Source organism: Trachypithecus francoisi, unplaced genomic scaffold (genome assembly GCF_009764315.1).
Source record: "Trachypithecus francoisi isolate TF-2019V2 unplaced genomic scaffold, Tfra_2.0 Lachesis_group16, whole genome shotgun sequence".
Classification (NCBI taxonomy): domain Eukaryota; kingdom Metazoa; phylum Chordata; class Mammalia; order Primates; family Cercopithecidae; genus Trachypithecus; species Trachypithecus francoisi.
Window position 1 is genome coordinate 73782227 of NW_022681461.1, and position 14141 is coordinate 73796367.

At 41.9% G+C, this 14141-nt stretch overlaps 1 protein-coding gene and 1 non-coding gene across 8 annotated transcripts in view; one reads left to right on the forward strand and one right to left on the reverse strand.

Annotated features, from left to right (window-relative positions):
* Positions 1-14141, forward strand: part of SUSD1 (sushi domain containing 1) — a 143226-nt gene that overhangs the window by 22364 nt on the left and 106721 nt on the right. For 5 of the 7 annotated variants that reach the window (XM_033237815.1, XM_033237818.1, XM_033237812.1 and 2 more), the window contains exons 3-5: positions 1842-1997; positions 7929-8081; positions 9057-9236. In XM_033237815.1, the coding sequence (XP_033093706.1) occupies positions 1842-1997; positions 7929-8081; positions 9057-9236 (489 nt within the window). Of the gene's footprint in view, positions 1-1841; positions 1998-4639; positions 4988-7440; positions 7551-7928; positions 8082-9056; positions 9237-14141 lie in introns of those variants that run through there. The other 2 variants (XM_033237817.1, XM_033237816.1) reach the window with 2 other exon arrangements.
* On the reverse strand, positions 13248-13357 carry LOC117099476. The gene has a single exon (XR_004443814.1). It is a non-coding gene; the product is annotated as a U6 spliceosomal RNA (small nuclear RNA).

The following is a 14141-nucleotide window of genomic DNA, read 5'->3' on the forward strand; positions in this document are numbered from 1 at the left end:
ACCTGTAATTCCTTTGGGAGCACTTTGGGAGGCCAAGGTGGGAGGATCCCTTAAGGCCAGGAGTTTGAGACCAGCCTGGGCTTTCACATGGTGAGAGCTGATCTCTACAATTAGAAACTAGAAATTTACTGGGCATGATGGCTTTTGCCTGTAGTGCTAGCCACTCCTAGCCCCAGGAGGCTGAGGCAGGAGGATTGCTTGAGCCCAGGAGTTCAAGGCTGCAGTGAGCTATGATCGTGCCAGTGCACTTTAGCCTGGGTGACAGAGGGAGACCTTGTCTCTATATAAAAATAAAAGTCTACAGTCGTGTATCATAATGTTCTAGGCCTTCATATTCACTCACCACTCACTCACTGGCTTACCTAGAGCAGCTTCCAGTCCTGCACGTTCCATTTCATGGTAGTGCTCTCTAGAGGTGTATCATTTATTGTATTTTATACTGTATTTTTACTGTACTGTTTCTGTGTTTAGATATATTTAGATACACAAATACTTCCCTCTGTGTTACAGTTGCCTGCGATATTCAGTACAGTCACATGCTATACAGGTTCTAACCTAGGAGCACTACACTCTACCATGTAACCTGAGTGTAGAGTTGGCTATGCCATCTAGGTTTGTGTGAATACACCCTGTGATGGTCCCACAATGATGAACTTGCCTAATGACACATTCCTCGGTATGTGTCCCCATCATTAAGTGACACATGACTGTGAAATAATAATAATAATAATAATAAAACACCCAGATCTTCCGGAGAGTACTTTTGAGTGAGCAGGAATTGAGTGCAATTGTGAGAGGCCATTACACAGATCTGAGGGGCCCACTGGTGAAATAAAACACGAAGCAACAAACAAAAAAGCTACAAATTCATAAGTTGATGATTTTTCTCCCAAAAAAAGCTAACTGAGTAGATCAGCTCTAAAAGGATGCGTAACAATTTGGTCACAGGAGTTTCCTCTTAAATTAGAGGGTTAGGCAGAGTCAGCAAACTATGGCCCATGGGCCAAATTCGACCTGCTGCCTGTTTCTGTAGGTGGAGTTTTACTGGAACATAGCACTGCTTGGTAGTTTACCTGCTGTCTACAGCTGCTTTTGTGCCCATGAGCACAGGTGAGCTGTTGCAACAGATACTGTGAGAAAAAGTTTGCTGACTCCTGAGCTCAGGGGCAGAGATGAGAGGGAGATTCACTTTCATTTTGCGTCTTTTGATGTCATATTATTGAATGAAAAACACTCCGGGCAGGTTTCTGGGGACTCATCGAGCATCCATGTTCCAGGTCCCTGCACTGAGGGACTAACATTATTCACACAGGTCATTGACCATTAGCATGAGCTGTTCCTGCTCCTGCCTTAGGCCTGCTCCGGATGAGGCTACAGCACTAATTCCATTGTGTTTCTTGGTAGCTCAGAAGGAAGAAATTTTCTAGTTAATCACTGGCTGTAAAGTCAGCCTACACTGGTTTTCATGAAAAACCATGAGAATGGCTGAACTGGAAAAGGGAATTAAGCTGGTTTGCTTCCGTGGGACTCTGAAAATATCTTTTTAAGCTTGCAAAAGTTCAAAGAGAGCCCTCTTCTCCCAATCTTCAAATCAGATGGATTGCCAGATTGAGGTGTTGCATTTTTCTTGGGGTTTCATGCACTCCTGGCATGTAACCACAAGGGGCCCAGGTCCTGTAGTCTGGGGAGCATCGTGAAAGGAGAAGAGGCTGGAGGAATAGATCACTAAGGTGTGGTCACAGAACATTGGTTCCTGGGTCCATAGCATGGGAGGACAGCCTGGGCTGTTGGAGTCGGTGTGGATTGATAGCTCCTCCGGTGCCTTGTCTGTATGTCCACAGATAAAAATGAGTGCCAGTTTGGAGCCACTGTTGTCTGTGGGAACCATACATCTTGCCACAACACCCCCGGGGGCTTCTATTGCATTTGCCTGGAAGGATATCGAGCCACAAACAACAACAAGACATTCATTCCCAACGATGGCACCTTTTGTACAGGTACTCAAGAAGGGGGCTGCAGAGTTCGCGATTGGCGATAGCAGGGTAGTATCTGGGCCGTGCATTTGTTAATATTAGGGAATTAATGTTAGTTCTGTTAGATGGGATAATGGTATTGTGGTATATAGGATAATATTCTTATTTTGGGAGATGTATGCTGAGGTATCTAGGGGTGTTATGATGATGTATCTATAATAGTATTCCTTTAGTCTGTAAGCTACTTTAAATGGCAAAATGTAAACAACGATTGAATCTTGGGGGGATGTGGGTCTATGGGAGTTCATTGCAATATTCTTTTTTTTCATTGTAATGTTTTGTTTGAACTTTTTTTTTTTTTTGACAGGGTCTCACTGTGTTGCCCAGGCTGGAGTGCAGTGGCATAATCTTGACTCTCTGTAACCTCCGCCTCCTGGGTTCAAGCGATTCTCCTGCCTCAGTCACCCAAGTAGCTGGGTTTACAGGCATACACCACCACACCCGGCTAATTTTGTAATTTTGGTAGAGATGGGGTTTCACCATGTTGGTCAGGCTGGTCTCGAACTCCTGACCTCAGGTGATCCACCTGCCTCGGCCTCCCAAAGTGCTGGGATTACAGGCATGAGCTACCGCGCCTGGCCTGATCATTTTGATAATGAATAGTGAGGAGGGACTCTCTGGAGATGGTGTGCCTCTTGCAGGTTCCTGTAACCACAGGTGGGGGGTCCTTAGGGTGAGTGGCACTCCTCAGCTCAGAGCACACTAATCCGGGGGCTGGCACCTGGCTGTTGGCTCACAGGAGGTCAGAGCTGTCCCTGTTAGAGACCTGGGCTTGCCTCCCACATGTGTGCGCTGAGTGAGGAGTGCGAGTTTTGGGAGCACAGGAGCATTATAGGTTGGGTCTCTGAGCATAGGCTGGTCGAATACAGGGTGGGGACAAACCCTCCAGATTTTTAGCGACTCCTCTGTTACCTAAACTCTATAAACAGCATGCTATTTAATGTTGCTCTCTGGCTTTCTAGGAAAATCTTCGAACAATAATGAAGAGGAAAGGCAGAAAAAGCCTCCTGGTTCTAAGATGCTTTTGCGTAGACTTAATGACTCTGCTTGAAAGCTTCATGCTATTTAAAGGTTTTCAGGAAAAAGAAAATGAAAGGAGAGCATATTTTATCTTCTTAGCTACCAGGAACCATAGGTTCTTATGCTCGGATTCATCCTCCCTCTTGACCTGTACCAAAGCAGAATCTCTCAAAGGATGCATTTGATTTATTCTTGGTGTGAATGAACACATTCCTTCAGAGAAAACATTTTATAATATCCTGTTGTTCTAGGCGCAAATTACTGGCTGCATGGTTGCAGAAGTACAATGTTACAGTATTAAATTTTGTATATTAAGAAGAAAAGACACTAAAAAAAAGCATATAAGATGATGAGCTAGTGTTTTGTTTATTCAATACACATTTCTCATGTACTTTTTCTTTTCTTTTCTTTTTTGAGATGGAGTCTCACTCTGTCGCCCAGGCTGAAGTGCAGTGGCATGATCTCGGCTCACTGCAGCCTCTGCCACCTAGGTTCAAGCGATTCTCCTGCTTCAGCCTCCTGAGTAGCTGGGACTATAGGTGCACATCGTCACGCCTGGCTAATAGAGATGGGGTTCCACCATGTTGGCCAGGATGGTCTTGATCTCCTGACCTTGTGATCTGCCCGCCTTGGCCTCCCAAAGTGCTGGGATTACAGGTGTGAGCCACTGTGACCCAGGCTGGAGTGCAGTGGTGCGATCTCGGCTCACTGCAACCTCTGCCTCCTGGGTTCAAACGATTCACCTGTGATTCTCCTGTCTCAGCCTCCTGAGTAGCTGGGATTACAGGCACCAGCCACCATGCCCAGCTAATTTTTGTATTTTAGTAGAGACAGGGTTTCACCATGTTGGCCAGGCTTGTCTCAAAGTCCCGACCTCAGCTGATCCACCTGCCTCGGCCTCCCAAAGTGCTGGGATTATAGGCGTGAGCCACCACGCCTGGCTTCTCATGCACTTCTTATACGCCAAGGCTGTGCTAGTGGGAGGGTGATGAGCAGACAGCTAATTTCAGTATAAAGTGTTAGTCATAGGTAAGCAAACAGCGTTTACTGGAATCCAGGGGTCACTTATCTTGGCTGTGAGGAAGGAATCAGGGGAACTTTCTGGAGAATATGAACCCTGAAATTGTGTTTTCTAGGCTGTGGGAATTTGCCAGGAAAAACTTACAGTTGTATGTTTTTCAGTATATTTATAGTTCCAAGAGATGAATTCAGCTTTTGAAAGTTATGAAGAAGGCTGGGCGTGGTGACTCATGTCTGTAACCCCAGGACTTTGGGAGGCCAGGGCTGGAGGATCACTTCAGACCAGGAGTTCAAGACCAGCTTGGTCAACATAATGAGACTTCATCTTTACAAAAAATAAGAAAATTAGCTGGATGTGGTGGCGTGTGCCTATTGTCCTAGCTACTTGGAAGGCTGAGGTGGGAGGATGCTTGAGTCCAGGACTTTGAGGCTGCAGTGAGCCAAGGTTGTGCCATTGCACTCCAGCCTGGGTGACAGAGTGAGACTATGTCTTAATTTTTTTTTTTTTTTTTTTTTAAGTTAGGAAGAAGAATGAGGAGGAGGAAGAGGGAGAAGATTGGTGGGAACAGGAGGAGGGAAGAAGAAGAGGGGAAGAGGAAAGAGAAGAAAGTATTTTATGCAAGGGCCAAATAGGTGTCAGCCAAACTAGACCCAATCTGCCTGGAACAAAATCCAGATCCAGGCTCTACTTTTATTTATTCTATTCTTGCAATGATTTAATGACCTTCTCTTTTTTGAAAAATTGAGCTTTAGTTTACACACCACCAAATTCACCCTTTTGATATATATAACTCAGTGGTTTTTAGTGTATTCACGAAGTTGTGCTAGCATCACCAGTGTCTCACTTTGGAGCATTTCCATGCCCCCACTGTGAAGACCGTGTCCACTGGCAGCCATTCCCGTGACCTTTCCTTGTGAGTTCTCCAGTAATCACTTTGTAAAAGTTGACGAATTGCTTTTCTTGATAATACTGTTTCTTTTAGAATCGCAGTTGCCAGAGAAACATCAGTGGGCTTTAGCTGGGGCAGAGCTTAGCAAGTTTTGGGGTATCAGCAGTTAGTCACTGTTTGCCTGGAACCACAGGATGTGAATCCTAGTTCCTGGATTCCAAAGAATCCTGCATCCAGTTGTTTATTGTGCTTTGCAGAGTCGACGTCCAGCTCAGGAGCTGATTGCAGGTGGGCCTCTGAATGTCACCAACGTTAGAGGCGGAATGAATTGCCGGGGTTCTAGTATGAGATGATCCCAGCCAGTCGTGGAGAACTGGCAGATGTTCTGGCCCTTAAAACTGCCCCTGAATGACTCTTGGGAATCATGGAATCTACCATGAGCCACAACCCAGGAGAAGAAGCTCTGTGGCACTTCTTCTTGTGTGAGGGTGGTTTGACTTGGATGGGCTCCATCAGCAATTGAATAGAATTACTGGTTCCCAAACAATGATTGGCGTGAGTGGAGAGGCATTCATTGGTCCAAGACCAAAAAGGAAAAAGAATAAAGAATGTAAAAGTTTAAAAGGATTCTGAGATAATTTTCTTTTCTCTTTTGGGGGCTAAAATGTCATTTAAGAAAAAGAAATTATAGCGAGGTGCATTGGCTCATGCCTGTAATCCCAGCACTTTGGGAGCTGAGTGGTGAACCACTTGAGGTCAGGAGTTCAAGACCAGCCTGGCCAACATGGTGAAACCCTGTCTCTACAGAAAGACACACAAAAATTAGCCAGTGTGGTGGTACACACCTGTAGTCACTGCTACTCAGGAGGCTGAGGCAGGAGAATCGGTTGAACTCAGGAGGCAGAGGTTGCAGTAAGCCAGGATCACACCATTGCACTCCAGCCTGAGCAATAGAGTGAGACTCTGTCTCAAAAAAAAAAAAAAAAAAAAAAAAATTATGGTATTACTAGTTTTTTGAAAAAATATTTTTTTAAAAAAACAGACTTTCTTCAATCATGCTGCTTCCTGTCTACTGCTCAATCCCTGATGTTTTTATGCAAATGTCCTAGGATTTCAGTTAAGGTGCTTGTTTGTTTTCTCCAAGTGGAATTGATCTATGTGGCTCTGATGAAAATATAATTATTTTTAGAGATGAAGGTCTTGCTCTGTTGCCCAGGCTGGCCTTGAACTCCTGGACTCAAAGCAATCCTCTTGCCTCAGCCTCTTGAGCAGCTGGGACCACAGGCGTGCGTAGTCATGCCCAGCTGATGGAATTCTTAAAGTTTCAAAGTCAGTTCCGAGGGAAAAAACTACTAACTGGCAGAGAGATTTCTTCTCCAGCCTCTGGCTTGTTGGGCAGTTTTTACCCTGTACCTGCTGTCTCTGGTAGTCTTCAGTCAGGTGCAAAAAATCTGCAAAGGGGCATGTCCTGTCCTTCCAGAAGCCTGTTTTAAGCCTGTCTGATTTTCATAAAATTAGTAAGGCCTTTCCTAATTAAATTACCACTCTACTACCTGCCACACCATCCTATACTCATGGACTGGCATTTTCACTCTCCTGGAGATTGTTTTCCTTATTTAAAACATTTAAAAATTTGTTTGTATTTTAAGTTAATTTTTTTTTTTTTTTAAGAGCCAGGTTCTCACTTCATTGTCCAGGTTGGTCTCAAACTCTGGGACTCAAGCAGTCCTCCCAAAGTGCTAGGATTACAGACATGAGCCACCGTGCCAGGCCTGTAAATTGTTTGCTATCTGAAGCCCTACTTTAGATGTTTTAGTATGAGGTTGGGACCATTCTTTTGTTATAGTGATTGGGTATATTTATAGTGATTGGATATATTTATAGTGGCTGGATATATTTTAGTGACTGGATATATTTATAGTGACTGGATATTTTTATAGTGACTGGATTTTTTCAGTGATTGGATTTTTTTTTTTTTTTTTTTTTTGAGACGGAGTCTCGCTCTGTCGCCCAGTCTGGAGTGCAGTGGCCGGATCTCAGCTCACTGCAAGCTCCGCCTCCCGGGTTTACGCCATTCTCTCGCCTCAGCCTCCCGAGTAGCTGGGACTACAGGCGCCCGCCATCTCGCCCGGCTAATTTTTTGTATATATTTTTTTAGTAGAGACGGAGTTTCACCGTGTTAGCCAGGATGGTCTCGATCTCCTGACCTCGTGATCCGCCCGTCTCGGCCTCCCAAAGTGCTGGGATTACAGGCTTGAGCCACCGCGCCCGGCCGATTTTTTTATTTTAATTTGAGACAAGGTCTTGCTCTGTCACCCGGGCTGAGTGCAGTGGCGTGATCTCGGCTCACTGCAACCTCCGTCTCCTAGGTTCAAGTGATTCTTCTGCCTCAGCCTCCTGCATAGCTGGGACTACAGGTGTGTGCCACCATGGCCGGCTAATTTTTGTATTTTTACTAGAGATGAGGTTTCTCTATGTTGGCCAGGCTGGTCTCGAACTCCTGATTTCAAATCATCTGCACGCCTTAGCCTCCCAAAGTGCTGGAATTACAGGCATGAGTCACCATGTGCGGCCAGGATATTTTTTAGTGAGTGTATATATTTATAACGATTGGATATTTTTAAATGATTGGGTATTTTTTAGTGATTGGATATATTTATGTTTTTGAGTTCATTTTGTTGGGTGTCAGGGAGCTGGGGATGGTTATTGGTTTTTGTAAATTCCCAGAACACACCGACAGACATTTATTCAGCACTTGCTATGTTTTCAGTGCCTATGATATGAACAATATATGAGAAGAAGCTATAGGGCATAAAATAAAATTTATTATACAATTGCAAACAAAATGCATCTTTTTATAAGAGTAGCTTGAAAATGTGAAGAAAGGGCTGTCACAATATCCTCTCCTTTTGTTTTTCTTTTTTCTGTTTTTCTCTCCTTTTCTCTATTTGGATTGGGCCCTAAGACGTAGATGAGTGTAAAGTTTCTGGCCTGTGCAGGCATGGAGGGCGATGCGTGAACACTCACGGGAGCTTTGAATGCTACTGTATGGATGGATACTTGCCAAGGAATGGACCTGAGCCTTTCCACCCGACCACTGATACCACGTCATGCACAGGTGGGTTTCTGCCAAAAAATGCAGCACCTCAAGGTGAAATTCTGTTGATAGTGACTTTCTTTTGCTCCAAGCCTGTGTTGGGGAGGTGGGTGGAGGTGATCTGATCCTTTGCACATTTTGTACAACCTATAAAATAAAGCAAATAACCACAATAAAGTTAGAGGGGGCCATGTTAAAAAAGCTAAAATTAGACCAGGAGCAGTGGCTCACGTCTGTAATCTCAGCACTTTGGGAGACTGAGGTGGGTAGATCACTTGAGGTCAGGAGTTCGAGACCAGCCTGGCCAACACGGTGAAACCCCATCTCTACTAAAAATAAAAAAATTAGCCAGGTGTGGTGGTGAGCGCCTGTAATCCCAGCTACTTGGGAGGCTGAGGCACGAGAATTTATTGAACCCAGGTGACAGAGGTCACAGTGAGCCGAGATCATGCCATTGCATTCGAGCCAAGATCATGCCATTGCACTCCAGCCTGGGCAACAAAGTGAGACGTCTGTCTCAAAAAAAAAAAAAAAAAGTGCTAAAATTAGTAAACTTAAAGGATTTTTATTAGCAGTTAATAGATATTCTGATATTAACTACCATGTTAGATAGTAAACACCAATGATTTGGTAAGGTCCTTGCATCTCAAAAGTGACCCTGAAAATCATCAAGGTACATTATATCTTAAGGTATTTTGCAATTCAGATTTTTTATTTCATTGGACAAACCTTCTCTTTAGTGTAAATTAGTGAGGGTTCATTGCTAAGTTCCTTCAGCTTTGTGCATGTATAGATGCTTTACCTATGGAAGGCTAAAAGACTGAATAAAGACAATCGTTGGAAATGTTCCCAGAAGTCATGTGGGAATGAACCAGTGTACTTAAAATATGGCTTGGGGGGTGTGTGTGTGAGGAATAGGGTAGAGGTGGAGACAGATTATGAATTTTGAAGATTTACATTCACAAAATAATGAATTTGACATTAATTTATTTTCAGAAATAGACTGTGGTACCCCTCCTGAGGTTCCAAATGGCTATATCATAGGAAATTATACGTCTAGGCTGGGCAGCCAGGTTCATTATGCTTGCAGAGAAGGATTTTTCAGTGTTCCAGAAGACACAGTTTCAAGCTGCACAACCCTGGGCACATGGGAGTCCCCAAAATTACATTGCCAAGGTGAGTTTTCAAAAAGTTCAGGTTCCTAGTTCATACTACCTTGAGACTGTTTTCATATTTTTCTCTAAATTTCAGTTTCAGGGAGTAAATGAGTCAGGTAAATCTTTAAAATTCCTATTTGTTTCTCACAGATTTTCAGTTGATTTTCTTGATATTTTCAGGAATAGTATCATATCATCTGCAAATAATGATGATTCCATTTATAAATGTTTCTTTCTTTATAAAAGTTATGTTTTTCTCTTGATTGATCACTTTGTATTTTTAGAACAAAAACTTAAATGGTAGTGTTGCCTTTGAATATTATTTAATTCCTGACTATTAGGGAAATGGTTTGGGTATTTCTTCATTCCTGATGTTAGTTTTTTGATGTTAGGTATATATATGTGTGTGTGTGTGTGAATATATATATATTCCCAGAAGTCATGTGGGAATGAACGTGTATATATATGTTCATTTATATATATATATAAATTCCTATTGCCTAGTGACATGATATGTGTATGTGTGTATATATATCATGTCATGTGGGAATAACATATATATATATACATATTTTTTTTTGAGACAGAATCTCGCTTTGTCACCCAGGCTGGAGTGCAGTGGCACGATCTTGGCTCACTGCAACCTCTGACTCCTGGGTTCAAGCGATTCTTGTGCCTCATCCACCCGAATAGCTGGGATTACAGGCACCCACCACTACACCCGACTAAGTTTTGTATTTTTAGTAAAGATGGAGTTTCACCATGTTGGCCAGGCTAGTCTTGAACTCCTGACTTTAAGTGATCTGCCTGCCTTGGCCTTCCAAAGTGCTGGGATTACAGGTGTGAGCCACTGTGCCCGGTATATCTAATGATGTCTACTCATATGGCACTGTGGGCCAAGTATTATTTTAAGCACTTTATATATGATGATGGACCACATTGTAGTAATCCCATAAGATCATAATGAGACTGAAAAATTCCTATTGCCTAGGGACATCGTAGCCGTCATAATGTAGTGCAACACACTCACGTGTTTGTGGCGTTGCGGGTGTAAACAAACTTACTGCTCTGCCAGCAAGTACATTACTGTATGTACATTACTGTACATAAAAGTGTACAGTAATGTCCTAGGCCTTCGCATTCACTCACTATTCACTCACTGACTCACCCAGAGCAACTTCCAGTAGTGCAAGCTCCACTCATGGTAAGTGCCGTATTACAGGTGTATCATTTTTTATCTTTGATTCTGTATTTTTACGGTATCATTTCTATATTTAGATATATAAGTACTTCCCATTGTGTTATAGTTGCCTACAGTAGTCAGTATAGTAACATGCTGTGTGAATTTGTAGCCTAGGAACAATAGGTATACCATACAGCCTAAGTGAGTAGCAGGCTCTACCATCTAGGTTTGTGTAAGTACGCTCTGTGACTATCACACAATGAAGGAATTGCCTAATGATGCATTTCTCAAAATGTATGCAGATTGTCAAGTGATGCATGACTGTGATTTGTTTAAGGTCACACAACTAGAGACAGAGCTGAACTTGAATCCAAGAATTCTAGTTTCAGAATTGTTTTCAGTCACTTTGTTATGCTGCTTCTGTTTTTATGATGACACTGGCTTTTGGTTAGTTTTTAAAAAAATTTTGGCTTTCTGTTTTTCTGTTTCTTTTTCCTTTTTCTTGTTTTTGAGACAGAGTCTTGCTCTGCCACCCAGACTCGAGTGCACTGGTGCTCCTGGACTTCAGCCATCCTCCCATCTCAGCCTCCTGAGTAACTGGACTACGGGCACGAGCTACCATGCCTGTACAATCTTTGTATTTTTTATAGAGATGGGGTTTCGCCATGTTGCCCAGGCTGGTCTTGAACTCCTGGGCTCAAGTGATCTGTCTGGCTCAACCTCCCATAGTTCTGGGATTCCCGGCATGAGCCACCACGCTTGACCTGGTTTTCTGTTTCTCTGTCTACAAATATTATCATTTTATGTGCCTGTTTCTACCTGAAAAGTGAAAAAAAATTTTTAAATTTTTTTCTAGTTTTTGGCTATATGTCCATAATCTAAAGAAAGCATCAATCTCTTCCCACTTTTTAGGAATTTCTTTTTTTAAAATTGGAAATAAGTTATTTTTATCATGTCTTTTAGGCAGGTGATTATATATATATTTTTCTTCTTTTAAATACTAATGTGGCCAGATGCGGTGGCTCATGCCTGTAATTCCAGCACTCTGGGAGGCCCAGGCAGGCAGATAGCTTGAGCCCAGGAGTTCAAGACCAGTCTGGGAGTGGTGGTGCATGCCTGTAGTCCCAGCTACTTGGGAGGCTGAGGTGGGAGGACCACTTGAGCCTGGGAGGTTGAGGCTGCAGTGAGCCATGATCACACCCTGCCCTCCTGCCTGGGTGACAGAGCAAGACCCTGTCTCATAAAGAAAATAATAATAATAATATGTGGGTTATATTGTTAGATTTCCTGATAATGATCAGTACTAATTGCTGGAATGAATTAATCTGGGTTTTTGGTGTTTTATTCCTTTTGTTTGGATTATATTTGCTAAATTTTAGTTAGAAATCTTGCACTGATATTCCTAAGTGAAATTGCTCTATTTTATTTTCCTGTGCCATCTTTGTTCAGTTTGGTATTAATGTTATTCTGAATTAAAAAAAACAGAATGTAAAAATTTCTTTCTTTCTCTATTTCTGGAATACTACAAATAGAATTTTTAAAGATTTGGGAGATTTCGTCTATAAAACCATCTGGATGTGGCACTATTGGAGAGGTAGCCCTTGGACTATTTGGACTATTTTTAAGTTCTTCCTATACTTACTGGTATATCTAATCATGTCCACTCTTTTTCTTTCTCTCTTAAGATAAAATTTGGTAATTTGTGTATTTCTAGAAAATTATTTACTTCATCCAGATTTTGCAATTTATTTGTGCATGCAAAGAAATGTGAAGCCCTCATGCTTCTAATTTGCTGTAGTTATATTTGTTTGTAACTATTTATCGTAGTGAAATATTAGAAACAATCTCAAATGTCTAACAATAAGAGATTGGTTAAGTAAGTCAATCCCTTAAAATGGAATATTATGTATCCAATAAAATTATGTTAGAAAAGCAATATTTAAAAAAGAATATTTATTAAAGGCCAGACACAGTGGCTCACGCCTGTAATCCCAGCACTTTGGGAGGCCAAGGCAGGTGAATCATGAGATCAGGAGTTCGAGACCAGCCTGGCCAGCATGGTGCAACCCCATCTCTACTAAAAATACAAAAAATTAGCTGGGCATGGTGGAGTGCACCTGTAATCCCAGCTACTTGGGAGGCTGAGGCAGGAGAATTGCTTGAACCTGGGAGGCGGAGGTTGCTGTGAGCTGAGATTGCACCACTGCACTCCAACCTGGGCGACACAGTGAGACTCTGTCTCAAAAAAAAAAAAAAAAGAATATTTATTGACATAGATAAGTATTAATAGTATGCTTCAGAGTTACAAATTCTATGAATAACAGTCTTCATTTTGAAAAAGTCCCTATATATAGATAAGCTTAGAAAAATGTTTAGAATGCCATACATCAAAATGTTAATGGTGATAATTTCCACTGGGGGGGTGTGGGATCCTGGACTTTATATACATATACTTTTTATATACATGCACTTTTTATATACATATACTTTATATATATATATATACACACTTTATACTTTTTTTTTCTTTTTGATATGGAGTCTCACTCTGTGCCCAGGCTGGAGTGCAATGGCGCAATCTAGCTCACTGCAACCTCTGCCTCCTGGGTTCAAGCCATTCTCCCTGAATCAGCCTCCCAAGTAGCTGGGATTATAGGTGTCTGCCACCATGCCCAGCTAATTTTTTGTATTTTTAGTAGAGATGGGGTTTTGCCATGTTGGCTAGGCTGGTCTCAAACTCCTGACCTCAGCTGATCCACCCACCTTGGCCTCCCAAAGTTCTGGGATTACAGGCGTGAGCCACCGTGCTCAGCCGATTTTTATATTTTATATACTTTTTGTATTGAAAGAAATTTTTTAATGGAATGCTTCATGCATTTGCATGTCATACTTGCACAGGGATCATGCTAGTCTCTGTATCGTTCCAATTTTAGTATATGTGCTGTCAAAGTGAGCATGACGGAATGTTTCACATATCAGACAAAGAAACAAACTTGTTTTCATTTTGGAAAAAAGAGAAACCCTCACCATTTTCATTGAATTTATGGCATAGTTAAGAAACGCCAGTGATGTGCATGGCTAAGTTTATCATTTTGATATTCTGACTTGCTGTGTAGGCTCTACACGTATTTTGATGGTTAGTTATCATCCTCAGTGGTTAAGAATTTCTAAAGATAACATTTTAGTTCTAAGATGATCTTTCAATAGATCAACTAAAATGCAGAATTTAGATTAAAATGTGCCGTAATGCCTATCAAAGAACCCTCTAAGGATTTACATAGGAAACTCCATATAAAACCATTTAGATTGCCTTGAAAATTAGTAATCATCTGGATTATTAGACTGAGAATGTAGAAAGTTAATTTAGAGGAGAGTGCTTGCTGCATTTTCCCAAAGAACTGTTATTTAAAAGATCTTCACTTCTTTTTCCTTCTCTAATAACTGCTCCCTCTGCCCGCTGACACCTTCCTCCTCCTCCACCCCCGTGTCACCACATGGCCTCAGTTTCTCACGGCTGTGCCTGCTCCTTTCTGAGCTCACACACCCCTTCTTATTTATCCTTCAGTCTTCTTTGGGACTCTAGAATCTGGGCCATGTGCCAACTGACATTGTATTTTTATCTCAAAGTTATGAAGCCACAGGAATTGGGAATTCCACTAAAAACACTAGCAAATTATGAACTTTGATGCTGCTGAGGAAAAGGGTGTTTTTTGTTTTTTCTTTTAGACACGGTCTTTCTCT